The 17764-nt window shown below is 41.8% G+C and overlaps 1 protein-coding gene across 1 annotated transcript; it reads left to right on the forward strand.

Moving 5' to 3' along the window:
• The first annotated feature begins 1161 nt into the window (after positions 1-1161).
• Positions 1162-17249, forward strand: nudt4b (nudix (nucleoside diphosphate linked moiety X)-type motif 4b). The gene is made up of 5 exons (XM_072454934.1): positions 1162-1569; positions 10985-11095; positions 13317-13361; positions 13454-13541; positions 14553-17249. The coding sequence occupies exons 1-5, from the start codon at positions 1474-1476 to the stop codon at positions 14768-14770; spliced, it is 558 nt and encodes a 185-aa protein (XP_072311035.1). The 5' UTR covers positions 1162-1473; the 3' UTR covers positions 14771-17249.
• Positions 17250-17764: the final 515 nt, after the last annotated feature.

Consider the following 17764-nt stretch of genomic DNA (forward strand, 5'->3'; position numbering starts at 1 on the left):
AATACCTCTTAAAAACCTTATATTGATCACTAAGTATACTGTGCGTTTTCTTGCAATTGAATTAAGTAGTCTACAGGGCAAATATGTGACAATTCAATGCAGGAAATAAGTGATGATGAAGTGTTATTTCCTTTTTTAACTATAATTTAATCAATCACTCACTGCACTGTTCACTTTCTGCACTACATCTGTAAATTCAACTGTAAATTTTGTGTACATAGCAAGGCTTTTTTTAAATTTTGATCCTATATGAATTGTTTTTCTTTTTGATTTCATATAGGTTGTTTTATCACTGTTCATCGTTTTATGTTACACCGTATCACCAAAGCAAGTTCCTATGTTTGTGAATTCTGTTCATTAGCAATGGCAATAAACCTTTTCTGATTCTGACTGATTGTTGACATGTTTCAGGCACCTAAGTACTGGCCATTTTCATAACTTGCACATTGATTCAGGAGAAAAAGCACAAAAGAAGACAGAATAATGAATGTTGTTAGCGAAATAGAAACAATTCAACTAAATAAGTAGCCTAAATAATTGGGCCTAATAAACCACAGTTACAGTTTATGGAGAATAAGATAAGATAAGCCTTTATTTGTCCACACAATGGGGAAATTTCGGTGTTGCACGCAAGTAGATACAGAAGTAAAAGAACAGATAACTTATAGGAAGCTTTAAAAAAACACTCTTAATAGAAAAACTCTTATAAACAAAACTCTTACAGACAAAACCTCTCGTATTCTTGATAAGGAATAGAAATAAAAAAATAACATAAGACAAAAATAATAATAGTGGCAAAAGTAAACACTCTTATTTACAGCAGTTATATGCGCATGAATATGACATTATTGCGTAGGAGTATTGCACATGAACATGACATTAAAAAGTAAATAAAAAAATCTATTATCAACAGATCATAATCTTCTTTCTTTTACAATCTTAATGTGGATTGTCTTGCTGTCCAAACGCGTCCACAGAACACAGAAAAGCTTGAATAGAGATCACACGTTGAGTTTGTTTATTGTTACCGCTCGTGACACGGCACAAGCCCCGCCCACCGAAGCGATCCCAGCCAATCGGATCGCCGGTGCCGGAGAGGAGTGATCGTCATATCTGAACCTCCAGTGTGTCCGCTCATTGTACCAGCCCAGCCGGACAACGCACCGAACCGGCGACGGTACGGACGGACGGCGGCGCGCATTCGGACCGGGAGAACGCACCGGAGACGCACGCACGGGCAGCTGCGCGGAGCCCTCCTCCTCCCTCGCCCGCGGGTTATCCTTCCTTCCTTGAGGTTTCCCCGAGTCTGCTCCGGTTGTCTTCGGATGCAGCGAGCGCGAGCCGCATTTACGACGACTATGCGGCGACGTTGAGACCGAAAAGACTCCCTCCTCCTCCTCCGTTCTTACCGGTTCTTTTTTCCCCCGGAGGTTTATTATTATAATTTTTATTTTTATTTTTGCAACGTCCACCATGAAGCTAAAACCCAATCAGACGAGGACGTACGACGGCGAGGGGTTCAGGAAGAGAGCGGCGTGTCTGTGCTTCAAAAACGAACGCGAGGAAGAGGTAAAAAAATAAATAAACCCGCATCAATCAACATCAACGTGGCCTCCCGTCTCCCCGGTTCGCGTCCCGTCACAGGCGCGCGCGGGACCGGGAAATTGTGAATGAAGTGCGGGGTTGATTTTGGGGGGGCATTGTCGATGCGTATATCCTCCGCGCGCGTAAAAATGGGTTTCACCTGTACCGCGGTGTCGGGGATCGTGTGTGTTTTCGTGTTGAACGGGGGGCGAACGTGGAGTCGTGGTGCCGCCGATGCGCCTTGAGCTAACCAGTTTGGGCTAGTTTGGGGCGCGTGTGGAGGAAAAGGGGGACAAAAAAAAGGCTGTTGTCAAGTGTCAACAAATAGCAGAGGGGACGAGGATTTCCAATATAAAGTGACTGCGTAAAATGCGCGCGCACTAGACATTGACGGCGTATTGGCGACGCTCTTATTTTGAAGGCGACGTCGACCCGTTTCCCCTCGGATCTTCCTCTTTTTGACAGCGAGAAGGGGGCGAGGCACTCTGTTGCACGTTTTCTTTTAAGTCGTATTCTAAGCACAAATGTACTGTGTTTTTGACGTAAGTTCTTTTGAATGACGCATCGTGACAGAATGTACAACACGGACCATTGTCTCTGTAAGAAATTAACTAATTGAGGGTCGCAAGGAGCAGTAGCATTGTATATTTGATGTGTTCTTTCTTCATTTTTATTAATTAAATCAGTTCAAGCTTATTTGTTTGTGTTTTGATGAAGCTTTGTCTTTTTGTCGCCATTAAGTCTGCTACTGTAATATTAATGTAGCCTACACGTAATCAAATACATGCAAAATCAAACTAGGCATGTGAAGATGATTTGGTTATTCAGCTCACAGTATAATTTAACTAAAACATAATCATCACGACTATTTTAGGAGGAAAATTAAGTAATTGTACGTCAATACTGTCCAAAAATACACTTAAATGTGAACTGTTTTAGATCTGGCTGGTTTTGTAACAATAATAATCATAAAAATAAAAATTAATAGTTTTTTTCTGAAATTTCTATTTCATAAAGTTGGACATGGACAAAGATGTCACTGTTGTTTAGTTATAGCAAAAAAAAATAATAAAAATCTGTCAACTGGACAAAATGTTTAGGTCATGTTCTCAGTAATAGTGAATAATTGTTAAATAGTGCTGTTTTTTTCTCACGATAACTTTAACTAATAACAAACTCATTCATTCTCATTCCCTTTTTCACACACTGTCCTGTTCAATAAAGCTTAAACAGGCCAAAACAACAACAAAAAGCAAACAATGCCGGGCCTGAGCAGCATTATACCCTTTTCAAATGAAACAAAACTGACTGGGGCTAGTTTGTCCTCATGTCCGGCCATTATCTCACCTCCAGATTCATGTTTAAACCAAACCTCTCCTCTAGGACTTCATGTATCATTCACGTTCTGTGTTGTATTATGTCCAAAAGGTTAGACAATGTTGTGCCTGGACATCATTAAAGAGGCTGAGTGGCTCCTAAAAGCTTTGCCATTTCTTTTTTTTTTTTGGCTGCCCAGAAACGCACTTCCGCTGTCACGCTCAATCTGGTGACTGAACAGAACTGTTAAATAATGCACTGAGTTGAGAGCTAAATATATTTGTATACTTGGACCTGCTTTTGATGAATAAAATAAATGGCAAAGAACTGAAAGAAGTAGAAGCAAACATTGTGTACCACATTGTCAACAAAAGTTTACAAATGGGCTTCTTGGTACTGTCTAGACAAATGTTTATGTTTCTTCTAAATTAAAAGAGCCACGATGTCGAGCTGAATTAAATTGTGTGGTTAAAACTAAATTACTACTTGTTTGACCAAGTTCTGAGCTTATGAATGTTGTTTACGCACTTAATCTGTAACTTGTCAAAAAGACTATTTATTACTTTTAGGAAATCTTCCCAATTTCTTGAACTTCTTGTTGTGTTCCAGTAATATCTTCCTCTATCTTGATGTTGTTTTTTTTCATTATTATGTTATTTATTACGTAACAAAGAATAACATACAAGCAGTGAGATGAACATTACCGAAGAAACATTTAGACAAACAAAAAAAGCTCAGCATCTTCTTCAGTTTTTGTCTTTTATTTCAAGTTATTACCTAATGCTATATATAAAAAAACAGATTGTTTTCTTGATTTGAAAACTGAAATGCATCTTTTTTCCTCAACAATACTGCACCAACATGCTTTGTAGTCATAGTTAAACAAGTTTAACGCAAGAATTGAGTGATGTGCAGTTGCCATGTTTGAAACGCATTTTAACCCCGGCAAATGTTTGTTTATTGTCTATAGTTGAATCTACTCCTACTACAACTACTGTTGTCTGCTCTACGTTTGATTGGCAAGTCACTACTAGCGTTGAACTATTTCTCAGTGAATCTTCTGACTAAGTGGAGGAAAATGTTCCACCTGAATCACTGCTGTTATTCTGCTAAGAACCAGCCTGTAAGGTTTTGGGACGTGGCCAACAAATTGATTTATTGAGTTTATGCATTCTTAAAGTAGAAAAGGCAGTTCGGAATTATCACTTTAAAGTTAACTTGAATTGTATCATCACTACTTTTTGGAAAAACCCTTGTACTTTTTCATACTGTCTTCAAAATGGTCCTGTAAACATCACGTCCCCCATGTGTCCTCTTGTACCTGCACTAATCCCGGTACAACTGCCTGTGCCCGGAGGGATATAAGGGAGAGAGTTGTTGTAAATAGATCTCTTCACTCACGCATTTGTTTTGGACACGCAACGGTAAATAATTCAAAATCGAGATGCGGTTCACTCGGTGCACTTTTAAATCAAATCAAATCAATTTATTTTTGTAAGGCCCAAAATCACAACAACAGTTGCCTCTGAGGGCCACAGGGAGAAATGAATCAACAATGTCTGTGGTGGCGAGGGACGATGTCCCAGGGTCCTCTGTCCTTAGACTCTCCTTCTCGGCCAGGAAAAACTACAAAAAAACCTCTTTGGGAAAAAAGCGTAGAAACCTGGAGGAGTTCCAGTGAAGGAGAGATCCGACTCTCACAGACGGACAGACGGACACGAGGAGACTGGAGCTGGACCCATTCTTCAGGCAGAAGAGGGACCGTCTGAGTCGAGCTGGACCCACTCTTCAGGCAGAAGAGGGACCGTCTGAGTCGAGCTGGACCCACTCTTCAGGCAGAAGAGGGACCGTCTGAGGCGAGCTGGACCCACTCTTCAGGCAGAAGAGGGACCGTCTGAGTCGAGCTGGACCCACTCTTCAGGCAGAAGAGGGACCGTCGGAGGCGAGCTGGACCCACTCTTCAGGCAGATGAAGGACCGTCGGAGGCGAGCTGGACCCACTCTTCAGGCAGATGAGGGACCGACTGAGGCGAACTGGACCCACTCTTCAGGCAGATGAGGGACCGTCCACACAGGGCAGGGACCACTTCACCAGGGGAGGGGCATCTGGGTCCACAGGTCCTCAGGAGTGAGAGAAAGAAAAGAAGGCGGTGAACAGTTTGCAAGTGGAATCAAAAAATAAATATTGTTTGATAGCATAAGTAGTCAGAAGAAGAAGAGGATAGTGCTCAAGCTGTCATACTTCCCCCAGCATAGTTACTCCTAGGGCAGCGTAGCTGAAGCTGTGGGTTTATCTTTCTGTTCCTAACTACTCTGACCATAAGCGATTTCGAAGAGGAACGTTTTAAGCCTGGACTTAAATGAAGAGACTGTGTCAGCATATTTAACATGGGTCGGGAGCTGATTCCATAACACAGGAGCTTGGTAGCTAAACGCTCTACCTCCTACAGTACTTTTAGAGACTCTTGGCACCACCAGAAGGCCAGCATTCTGAGAGCGAAGAGCTCTGTTTGGATGATATGGTTCTATAGCATCTTTGAGGTAGGATGGGGCCATGTCATTTATGGCTTTGTAGGTCAAGAGTAGAATTTTGAATTTGATTCTAGACTCGACGGGGAGCCAGTGAAGAGACTTCAGCACTGGCGTAATGTGCTCTCTTCTTTTTGTTCCTGTTAGTAATCTTGCTGCTGCATTTTGAACCAGTTGAAAGCTTTTTATGGAGCTTTTAGGACACGCTGCAAGCAGGGAGTTACAGTAGTCTAATCTAGTCGTTACAAATGCATGGATAAGTTTTTCGGCATCACTTTTAGGCAGGATTCTTCTGGAAATGTGTCCAGGATGATTAGCATTTGAGCAAAGAAGAACTGATAAACCGATAAACTGTCTCCATGACTCCCAAGACTTTGCGTACACACAAAGACCTCGTGGAGACCCTTTTGCGCTTTGCTGAGGACATCACAACACTGCGGCTCCTCTTCTTCTGTCGGATCGTTAAAAATTTCACGACCGATGTCTCTTTTCAGCTCGTTCTCAGTGGTTTTGTCGCTCTGTTAGTCGGATTCACCGGGAGCGAGCGGTTTAAACCTCAGGCCTGAAGTATCACAGAGCGACTTGAGGCTTAAGCTGGAGATGGAGCTAGATTCAGCCCAGAATTTCAGGAAAAGCCTGGACTTGTTGGGCGACTTCGATGAAATACCCCCATGTCCTTTTCTATTAGTTTGTTTTTATTCATTGGTATTAGGCGTAGGCAATATTAACAGAAACTTGTATGTTTGTTTTTTTAATTTTTGGAGATATTTGTGTAGTCTCACTAAAAATGTGATTAAACATACCTTTTGATTAATAAAAGACAGTATTATATGGTGTATATACTTAATGACTATACTCAATTCCTATAGTCCAATAATTTAGGAGTATTGGACGGCCCCGAGTGTCTTAGTTCAAACTGTTGGTCAAGAGTTATGTTGTTTTTACTGCCTGAGGATTTAAAAAAAAGCTTTCTCCTTCAGAAATACGAGGTGTTTACGTGGTGTTTTCGTCCCGTGTCTCGACCGTCGCCCCACACGTTTGACTTTTGCTAAATACGGACCCGGCCTCTCCGTTTCACCGTAAGTCTTTACGGCTAGGTATCGCGACCACGCCAGCTCTTCTACAGCTCAAGAGGCTCCTCGTGGTGGTTTTGCGCTTCTGTTTGCTTCAGAGTGGCCACCGGGAGAAGTAAACATTTGTCCGCATTGTTGAAGCGTCCCGAGGAGATTTACCGTACGGCCTTCGATTCGACCGCTGGCCCGTCCACAGTGGGGCCCTGCCGGAATTGCAAAACAGTCCAATTTCGGTAACTGTTTATGCCCTCGGCGGTTTCCCCTTTGTTTTGTTTGTTTTTCAAGTCCAGAAGTTTAGCCATCATCTGACCACTCAATTTAGAGATTGTGTTTTGTAGGAGAACGTGAAAAGTGAAAAGTTTTGCTTTTCCTCTCTTCACCATCTTCTTTATATTTTAGCCTTGTCCTGGGTTTATCTACCTTTCAGACTTGGTTTGATCCAAATTGAGTCCGTGTCCAGTTTCTCTTTGGTGTGAGTGACCCATTTGGTGTAAAACATTTGTTCCTTTTTTCCACTGTATGTTTATAATTGACTAAATAACATAAGTCGTTTTAGAATGGTATGGATCAATATCGGAATGTGTATATAATGAAACTTATCTGTCTTAAAAAATACACTTCATAAATACATTTCTCAAAGTGTTTTGATTATCATTGTGATTAAAGAAATTAGTATCATTTTTCTAGTTTTGAAATCGAGTTTGACATTTTAGTATCGTGACCGCTCTATAGTGGACCCGACTTACTACACTGTTGCTATAGTTAGAGAAGAGATGAGATAAGTGGAAGAGCGAAGTTCATCTGGGGTCAAACACGTAATGATCCAAATGAAGTGAAATGAACTTTGTACTGAGTGACCGGTTTTGTGTTTACATCCGGCTGTGATAAATGCTCTAGTAAATGGCAAAAGCCTGTAAGTCAGTAGAATCTCTTCACATTTTACATCTTATATTATTCAAACCCAGCTGTATCACAGTACTCGGAGTAGCAGATTAAATGAATATGACGCATTATCTCCCACAGAGGAGTCAATTCTGAGAATGTGACAAAGCTGATGGATAAACTGTTCAGAGATACAGAGAACTGAGATGACACTAGTCAAAAGACCACTAACCAAGTTATTTTCTCTAAAGTGTAATATAGCAGTAAGAATACATTTATACTAAGTCTGCACGTAGGCTACTGAAATGTTTTAATGATGAAAATGGCTGATGTAAATGGATGAGCTGAACCAAAAAACAAACAAACGACCATGTATTTGTCTTTTGAAGTGCTTTCTATATAGTCAGTATTCAGGTGCATTATAACATTCTGATGCGGGGGTCTGCTATGGCTTGTTTCCATGAAGATATTATTGTTTCTCTAGAATGTTTCACAGTATAGCATTAAATGTAGATAGTTTGGATTTGTTCATGGGTAAAGAATACCTTTGAAAACATTCTGTGAGCAGTGCTGCCAATTTGGCCTGGTGGCATCGCCTGCTAGTCTCCATGGAGATGGTTACGTATAATAATCCAGGCTAAACAATATTATCCAAGCAGTGGACTCTCTCTTACATATACAGTGCATCTTTTAATTCTGTGTGCCCTTTGCAGCGATTAAAGCGGCGTTGTGGTAGCAGCTCGCCTCCAGCATCACTCCCATGGTGATGGAGGGTTCAAAACAAACTTCAGAACATTCATTCATTCAACTCCATGGAGACAGATCGGGATTTTAGCGGCTCTTTGGAATGTTAGAGGTAAAGTTAGACCATCTCCATGGAGACGAGCAGGTGGCAGATCTCCAGAAAAGTCAAGTTTTTCGAAGAAACATGTCCCTTCACTGTCAGAGTACATGTCTTTCCAGTTAAACTCGAAAGACATGTACCGTAATTGCGTTTATGTGTACAGGGCGGGGCTTTAATTTCCTCAAATGGAATTCAATGGCACTTAATTGACGAGCTAAGTACTTTTTAAATATTTCTTCACACTTGTAAATGTATGCGTTTTCTGTAAGTTGCATTTGACCCTATAATGTTTCCGTCATCTCTTGAAAATGCCACGCCCCCGCGGCTACATGAGCAGTATCATAGTCACATGGCCTCAGGCTAAAGTACTCGTAGCATCTGCAGCCGCCCTCTGTGTTGATCCTAACCAACAGGGGCTTAGTCTGGCATGAGAGGGAGAGGAAAGTCTAAAAGGTTGCGCTCGTGCTAGTCTAATCACTCCTTATGAATTTGAGCTGGATTTACACCTCAAATTACAAATAAATAATATAAGAAATGGTATTAAAGGTGTACATTAATTTATTATCCCAGTGTGAACCAGATGCTGCATATTCTTAATCATTTATCTACATTTGTGTACATGGTGAGCCTATTTTTATTTGTATCTTTTGTCTTATAGCCTATTTTTATTTTTTTTATCCTATCGCAGATTTAAACAGTTTTTCTTTTTGATTGTATATAGGTTGTTATATCATTTTTCAGTGTCCCGTTAGAGTGAGGCAAAGTGAGAGATGAGTCCAGATTAGGAGCGGCCCACAGTGGGACACGTCCCGTTAGAGTGAGGCAAAGTGAGAGCGGGACACGTTCCGTTAGAGTGAGGCAAAGTGAGAGATGAGTCCAGATTAGGAGCAGCCCACAGTGGGACACGTCCCGTTAGAGTGAGGCAAAGTGAGAGCGGGACACGTTCCGTTAGAGTGAGGCAAAGTGAGAGATGAGTCCAGATTAGGAGCAGCCCACAGTGGGACACGTCCCGTTAGAGTGAGGCAAAGTGAGAGATGAGTCCAGATTAGGAGTGGCCCACAGCGGCACACAGATTATGTGTGTGGGATGGAGAGACAGAGGTGACTGTTGCCATCTGCTGCGCTGGACGTTTCATACTTTGCTTTGCCACGCACACTTTGTTTACATTGTCACTTCATATCATTTTGGCTTGAAATGATTAACACGAAGTTGGCTTTGAGCATAAAATCAAAATAGACAAAGTAATTTAGACGTAAGGCTTTTTTATTCAACTACACGATTTCTGTTTGGAGGGCCATGGGAGACGTAACGGAAAAATATATCAAGCTAAAATGGCATTAGAGCATTTCTGTTTGCTTCTTCTGCCTTGTCAATCATGTCAACCTTATCAATACCGGCATATTTTGTTAACATACCGATACCAGACTAAATTATACTAAAACCAGTATTGATACTAAAATAAATAAAGCATAAAAATGATCAAATTGCACCTCACAGCAAGAAGGTTCAAAGGTTGAGTCCCGAGCCGCCTGTGCTTTTCTGTGTTGAGTTTACCGTTACTTTGTTTAGTGTTTTAGGTTTCTTCTGCGCACTCCGGTTTCCCCCATCAACCTTAAACATGCACATCATTATAAATCCTCCAGCAAAGGTCCTGAACAAGCTGAGCTCAAGATCTGACGGTGGCAATGAGGGATGGGTCAAATGCAGAGGGCCAATTTGCTTTTACGGGAACAATAAAATGTACCTTATTCCTATTGAAGCTGGATCTTTCCTGAATAGTTTTTAGAACGATCTGATCTTCTATGTGTGTGTCATTGTGTCAGTATAATTGTGCAGTATTGAGCATTATTCAATAGTATCAAAATATTATTCTGGTAAAGTTGTTACCAGAATCAGGAACCAGGAAATACCACAAGGTCTAATTTCCTCTACACTTCCACAGCGTCGTTACAAAGGTTTTTGTTGATGCGCTAAACCTGAACGTGTCTGTAAACGTCATCAAACTGCACGCACACATTTGTTTTAATTCGTTCCGTTGTATCGGCTGCTGGCGTGATTCAAACACGTGTAGCATGTCGCCTTAATGAGGATTGGGTTGCGTAAAACGTTTCGAGCGGGTGATGTTCTTGCAGTTTGTTTTGGAGGCCTGTTGGACACATCCAGAAAAGCGCGTACGCAGGAGTATGTGATCCGAGCGCACTGCTACATGGGGGTAATTCAAGCCCCGCGGGTTTCTAAGCAGAGACGGAATTTGAGTCCCGTCAGATTCACCAGCTTTGTTTGGCCGCGTCCAGATTAGCTGGCGTAAAAACAAACAAACGATTAATTACGAGAATTGATGGGGACACCAGCTGAAAACCTGCGGATTAAGGCCAAATAAATGACGAATAATGACATTAGTCACGCTGCTCGTTTCAAATCTAAATTCCCTGTGCACATTTTGAACACATCCGCTGCGGTAACGTTTGAGAGAAGACACAAAAATGAACGAATACAAGAGATCAGTCATATATTTTAGAAAAAGCTTGTAGGTTAAAGCTGGGATACCCGACAATGCATGCGATTATTAACAATACGCCAAAGGTTTTGTGAGATCGTGGGACAAGTTAGACAGACTTAAACTACTTTTGCGGCGTAAAAATTCTGTGCCCCAGCTTTTAAGCCTCAGAATTGGCTAATTGTGACCATTAAAACTTAGATTTTCACTGCGATTAACTACTAAATAACCTTGACGACGATCTTCTTGTGCCCCGCAGGTGTTACTGGTGAGCAGCAGTCGACACCCGGAGCAGTGGATCGTCCCCGGGGGAGGAATGGAACCGGAGGAAGAGCCGTGCGGCGCTGCTGTCCGAGAAGTGTTCGAGGAGGTGACAAACTTTACATTAATTATGAATAACTCACATTGTTTCCTCCAATAGGTTTCCTCTGTGTACTCCGCTTTCCCCTTTCACCAAACACACACACACACAACTACGGAAACTTGCGTGACATTTCCTTCTTCACAAACAGTTATTGACAACATTGCACACTATTTCCTTTCGCTGTATTACATGAACATGTCCCAAATGCTTGTGGTCAGAGGGCTTCAGCGTATGAATGTACTAGAGCTATTTTAAGTACCGTGTGCCACTAAAATCGTTATAGGAGCGCTTACGAGACGAGCTTACATAGTGTTAAGAGTGCGAGGTGTCCTTTCTGTCCCTCCACAAAGCTTTCCATGTTCTTCAATGACTTAATTTCATTTCTTTCATCAAACTAAATGATAACTTGGTCTTTTTATTTTGAATAGTAGAATTTGCATCTTAAGCTATAGTTTCCATATTATCATTATTGCAGTATGTTGGACATGTATCAAATTGATATTATTGAGTTTTGCAGATATGCAAAAATGTATCTTGAGTATAAAAGGCTGCCAAAATGGCGGATTAAAAAGAAGATTAAAAAGAAAAGAGAAACTTGTCATATAGCTGCACTCTTGTGGTTAATTATATAGTTATTATATTCATTTTATCGTTCGATACTTGAACCATTTAATTTACTGCTTTTTTAGTACATTTGTTATTGTCATACTACCAATATGAAAGAGGAAAAACATGTCCGAAATGCCCTCTCAGCCTGTGGTTACCCCGCTTGGGCTCTCAACAGAGTGAAGAGAACCAAGAAGCAGGACAAAAGTGAAACTGAACAGAGAAGGAAGGGTGTTTCTATCCCTTATGTGTCTGGCCTGTCGGAAAAACTGCAGAGAACACGAAGTCCCTGTTTATTTTAAACCAGGTAACACTTTAAGACAAAAACTGGTTCATCCTAAGGTCAAGTTGCCGACTCAAAAACAGAGCAATGTAGTTTATTCGATCCAATGCAGTGAAGAAAGCTGTAAAGAACGGTACATAGGTGAGACAAAACGGCCTCTACACAAGAGGCTTTATCAGCACAGAAGAAATACAAGTTCAGGACCACAGAGTGCCGTGCATCTCCATCTTGAAGCCTCTAATCACTCGTTTGAAGACGGTGAGGTGAAGGTTTTAAGCAGGGAGAAAAGATGGTTTGAAAGAGGAGTCAAGGAAGCTATTTTTGTTAAAAAAAAGAAAGACCTTCTTTAAACAGAAATGGAGGGCTCAGATTCAATCTTCCTGGTATCTATAATGGTATACTGAACCCCTGGAAAGGTAGAGGACCAGGACCAGGACATTTAGATGCTAATCAGGTACTCGGGGTGGTTAGCCGCATGCTTCTCGCCCCACTTGAAACATGCGCCCCGCGAGGTGAGACGTTTAAAGGGCGCACGGCCACTTTGAGCAGGGGCTGGAGTGACCGGAGAGGAGAGGGCATGGCGCTGGTATTCACGCCCCCCCCTCTGCCCCGGGACACAGGGTCCCGGGGGCACGTCATAGGGGCTAAACTTGGCTCCACATCAGGGCGACTGACACCTGTGAAGTATGCTGAGGCGACATGGAAAGTGATAGCACAAATGTCATACGTCTTGACCGTAACGAAACTCTGGGAGAGCGTTTGAGTTGCCGGGGGTCAAAAACATGTGCCGGGGATTCACGCCAAGATGTTCGCGACTTAAGTATTATGCAATAGTATCGAATGGGACTAGGACAGTCGAGATGTTAGCACTTTAACCATGACAAGATGTCAGTTTTACGATCGACGAACTAGCAATGCATTGGTGTTGTCTTGTCCCTGGGCAAGACACTTGACCCAGATTACCTGTATGAGTTCTGCCTCCGTGGGCAGTAGGAGTAACCTCTGTGGTCAGTCTATGGGCAGAAGTAGCTTACATTATGGGAGTCACTAGACAAATCTGCATCAGACTGTTTAGTATTTAGTTTTATTTGATTTTGGCCTCCTTCTGTTGTCAGAGGTTGCAACAGTGGAGTGATGTATATGATTTGACACTTGAATACTTAGTTACTATCTATAAATGTTACTTAGTCAACGTTCTACAGCTCAAATATATACATCCAAAATTTCTTGTTTCATCTCATATATTGCACAATAAGTCGAAGCCATTTCAAATCTTGTTTATTTTTTACTTTTTAACAAACATTTAATTAAATAAATCTGAATATTTGTCTGTTTCAGGCTGGAGTAAGGGGAAAACTGGGGCGTTTGCTCGGTGTATTTGAGGTGAGCCAACATTTTGCACATATGAACATATCATTATTAAAACGTCCTCGTTATCGTCGCAAAACTTCATTCAAACTCCGCTTTACCCGCAGCAAAACCAGGATCGCAAACACCGGACGTACGTGTACGTGTTGACCGTCACGGAGACGCTAGAGGCCTGGGAGGACAGCGTCAACATAGGTACGCCGCCGTCTCTTTGCATTGTTGCTTTTGGGTCACCTTTTTCAGCAAAATCACACATCTTTCTATTCCTGTAAGAGGCTGTGCACATACAGAGTGTACAGACGGAGCGCTATGCAGTGAGAACAGGCCAACATAAATCTGGGCCAGCGATCTCGCAGCCGCAGTCTCCCCACTCCAGAGCAGCCGTTTATTAAAGCTGTCAGGGCGAGACTCCAGTATCCAGGCAAATTCATCTAGAGCCCCCTCTTTTATTAGAGTGGGATTCCTGTATTATTTGTTTACGCACACGGCACTATATCTTGTAAATGTCTCTATAACCACTCTTAAACGGCCACTTGTTCCATCGCTGGGGTCCCGGTATGCATCCTGGCTTCTTGTGGTGGTCCCGTCAGTTGTCTGTAAGGAATACTAGTTTAGTATTTTGCCCCCCCCACACATGGGACTAGGCCACATTTAGACCTAGTTTAGACTTTGCTCGGTCTAATTTCAGTCCTGGTTTCAGTGGGTTACAGGGATCAGTTACAGGGTTCTCCTCGGTTTTACGCTTGTTTTTGTTGTAGTTAAGATGGTTAAAATGGAGTAGAATGTCTTGTTCTGTCATTGTAATAACGTTCAGCAAAATGTGTTTGTTGCGCGAGTGCATTAACCCACATAAAGATAAGGGTGAATTTTATTGATCTTAAAATGGAGGTATTTGCTTGCCCTGGCAGCTCGCACAAAACACACATTTAATATAATACATGGAATACAAATGATATAGTTTAACTGTTGTTGTCTTGGTTTAGTCCATGTTAATGGTTTAAAATTCTGCTGGTTTAAGCATTTAATTTTCCAGCTAAATATTTTCTACGACTTGGAATAAACACACGGAATTGCAATTGAGAGAGAAAAACACATTTGAGGTTAAAAGCATGTCCATATTTATTCACTCTGCCTTGGTTATTGCATATTCATGAATGACCCTGAGGTCTCGCAAGCTCATCGGGTGTCCTCTGTCTCCCCCTGCAGGCCGTAAGCGGGAGTGGTTCACCGTGGACGAGGCCATCAAAGTGCTGCAGAACCACAAGCCGGTGCACGCTGAGTACCTGCGCCGGCTGCAGCTCAACTGTTCCTCCACCAACGGGAACTCCATCCTGCCCAGCCCCCAGGCCAACGACAACTACCCCCACTTCAGCGCCACCACCACCGCCTCCTCGGGGGGCGTCCTGGCCTCCTCGCGCAGATAGGACTGAAGCGATGAGGGGGAGGAGAGGGTCAATGGATCGTGCGCAAACCTCCATCTGTACAGCCACCTGCATGAAGCAAAGACTCCGACGAGACGCTTGTAAAGTTGTAGATTATTTTTCTGGACAGACCAAAGTCATTCTCCCTCACTTTGTACAAGAATGCGGGCGGTTTCGCTGCTGCTGCTTCCTCTTCTCACACGTTTTGCTTTTGCTGGACACTGTCGAGCGGATGTTTCGGGGATGAATTATCTGCTGTTTTCGAGACAAACTTGAAGGAATGCCTTACAGAAAACGCGCGTGAATGTTATGTTTGACTTTTGAAATGTTTGGCTCAAGCGGAGATGACTCAAAGAGGGTACTGACCCAAGAATGTGTTCATGTTTTGTGTCTTACTCGCAAATTAAAACACAATAAATATCAAAAGTAATAGAAACTCAACAGTATTATACGCAATTTCAGTCATTCTTAATCTATAGTTCAAAGTAGGTCCCACTACAATCATCATTTGAGTCGTTTACTGTAAAGTATCATGAACTAAAATTATCCAAATGTTAAGATTTAACCTGGACTAGATTAGAATTAAAACTGGACGACATATAAAACGTTTAAAGCGGAACAAAAATGCTTTAACTCTACCGATCTTATTGGAGACTGATCCACTTCCATAAACCAGTTTTAAAATGAGGTTTATCATCATTCGGGGCTTGATTTATGCTACTGAAGACGCCCTGACCATAGTTTAATTTTCAGCATATTTATTTTCAATTTTCAGCAGCCACATTGGAGTTTCATGCTGCAAACTTATGTCTCTCATCTTAAATTGTTATTGCAGGTCTTGCGCAGTAAAATAATGGTTTCAGACATGTATTTGTGCTTCATGTTTTGTGCGGGGAGAAGGCACGTATGGGTGTCGGGCTGTTCGGCTACCTCACAAACTTGAAAACTGGAAAACGTTCTGCTGCTGCTGTTCTGGTCTCGGCGCGGCTGCGACACGGTTAAAAATCAGCCCGAGCTTAAGCATTGAGAGTAAACTAACCTTGACATGGCGACCCGCGCGTGTTTGTCCGTTTACGAGCGCATACCTGTCATCGTGGTGTCCCCTGTCGCCAACAGCGATGTACTTAACGCCGCGAAGTACAGCGGGATTTTCGAACGTCTTCACTTGACTCTCGGGCCCGGCGCTGTGAATCTTGTCTTCGTCTGAATTGGTTGCGGTTGTTTAACTGGAATCTCATATCAAAATGCCAGATGTAGGGAACAAGCTACTTAAACCTTTACATTAACTATAATCATATAGCAAATAATAATCCACAGGTCTTTTAATGTGGCGGTACAGCGTCCAAAAAGTCATTTCATTTCAACTACGAGACCCATAGAATGTTGAACACTACCTAATATTATAATAATACCACAAAAATAATGATTAAATGTTGTTTTATTTTGTTCATATTGTCTCTTTATCTCTATGCTGCTGGAAATGTTTCCATAAATCCCCTAAAAACGCTAAAAAAAAAGGGTTTACATTGCGTTTTGAGTTAATGCTGAATTAACTTTTTTTCTTTCTTTGTTTTTGCCCCTCTGATAACGAGAAGTAAAGAATGCATCTGTATATAGTTTTAGAAGACGGGGAAATGTTTTTAACCTTGAATGAATATGTAAAAAATGTATGAAAATATTTTATAATTTTTTAAAAAACAATGTACAATTTGATCAAACTATCGCAAGTGATGTACAGGAGTTTTGTTTTGAAATGACGTGCCATAAGTTTATGATTTGAAGGCCGGATGTGCCGAGTATTTAAGATTGATAAAAACGACGCGTGATGTCATAGTTCTGGTGTGAAATGTTGGATTCGATGGGTCCGTTTGGCGACTGTATTATGTCGGTTTATGGCGCAAAAAAGAACTCTGTGTATATATGTTGCCGTCAAATCGATCGAACGCAAAAAAAGACGATAAATATGCTTTGACGTTTAAAGTTGTCAAACATTTGTATTTGTAATTAAAGAGGAAATGACTCAAGGCCTTTTTGCATCTGAAAATAAACGTGCCAAAAGTGTGGGAGGAGTTAAGCTAATGTTTGGACTTGCTCTTCACAAGATATCTCTTTGCAGATCGTTATAATAACCATTGAAGTGTTGAAAATATATAGAAATTAGGCTCTTTTATATCTAAAGTATCTGCAGAAAAAAAATAACTTTGTATACCTTTTTGTAGCTGTAAAAACAGGTCGTCATGGAAATGATTTGAAAAGCAAAACGCCAGACAATGAGTATTGTAAAAAATGTACGTGCCCAAAGGATTGTTGGACAGTTTTGAATGTTTTCTGAGCGAGGTGAAACGTCTCAAACCAATTTAGTCACAATGTTGGTTTGTGGAGAAAAAGAAACTGCTCGACTATTTTGAAAGTGGTTTGAATATCTGAACTGGAACTATTGTTTTTATGAGGAAAAAGATTCATTAAAAAGTCTAATTCTTAATGTGTGTTACTTTTCTGTTTTTTTAAGTTTAGTTTATTAGTCTATATTAGTCTATTTATCAGGGACAGTCAAAAATGGCGTTATACGATATACATTTCAATTAATAAAACCAGTCCTGATCCAATATCACACACGCGTCCGTACAGTATTTACATATTTACGATGTGTACATGTGTGTGTAGTTAGAAGCCGTTGTGTCGTCGGGCGTGTGAACGGCTCCATCTCAGTTGTGTGTGTTCCAGAGGCTGTTCCAGAGGCTGCTCCAGAGGCTGTTCCAGAGGCTGCTCCAGAGGCTGTTCCAGAGGCTGTTCCAGAGGCTGCTCCAGAGGCTGTTCCAGAGGCTGCTCCAGAGGCCGTTCCAGAGGCTGTTCCAGAGGCTGCTCCAGAGGCTGTTCCAGAGGCTGCTCCAGAGGCTGTTCCAGAGGCTGCTCCAGAGGCTGCTCCAGAGGCTGTTCCAGAGGCTGCTCCAGAGGCTGTTCCAGAGGCTGCTCCAGAGGCTGTTCCAGAGGCTGCTC

Source organism: Eucyclogobius newberryi, unplaced genomic scaffold (assembly GCF_026437365.1).
Source record: "Eucyclogobius newberryi isolate DKJ021-1_F unplaced genomic scaffold, fEucNew1.0.hap1 SCAF_2, whole genome shotgun sequence".
In the NCBI taxonomy this organism is placed as follows: Eukaryota; Metazoa; Chordata; class Actinopteri; order Gobiiformes; family Gobiidae; genus Eucyclogobius; species Eucyclogobius newberryi.

Excerpts from the sequence above, each read along its gene's own strand:
- nudt4b (XM_072454934.1), top strand. The coding sequence starts at position 1,474 with ATGAAGCTAAAACCCAATCAGACGAGGACGTACGACGGCGAGGGGTTC. Across the intron at positions 1,570-10,984 it reads AAAACGAACGCGAGGAAGAG|GTGTTACTGGTGAGCAGCAG; the intron begins GTAAAAAAATAA and ends TGTGCCCCGCAG. Across the intron at positions 13,542-14,552 it reads GGAGGACAGCGTCAACATAG|GCCGTAAGCGGGAGTGGTTC; the intron begins GTACGCCGCCGT and ends CTCCCCCTGCAG.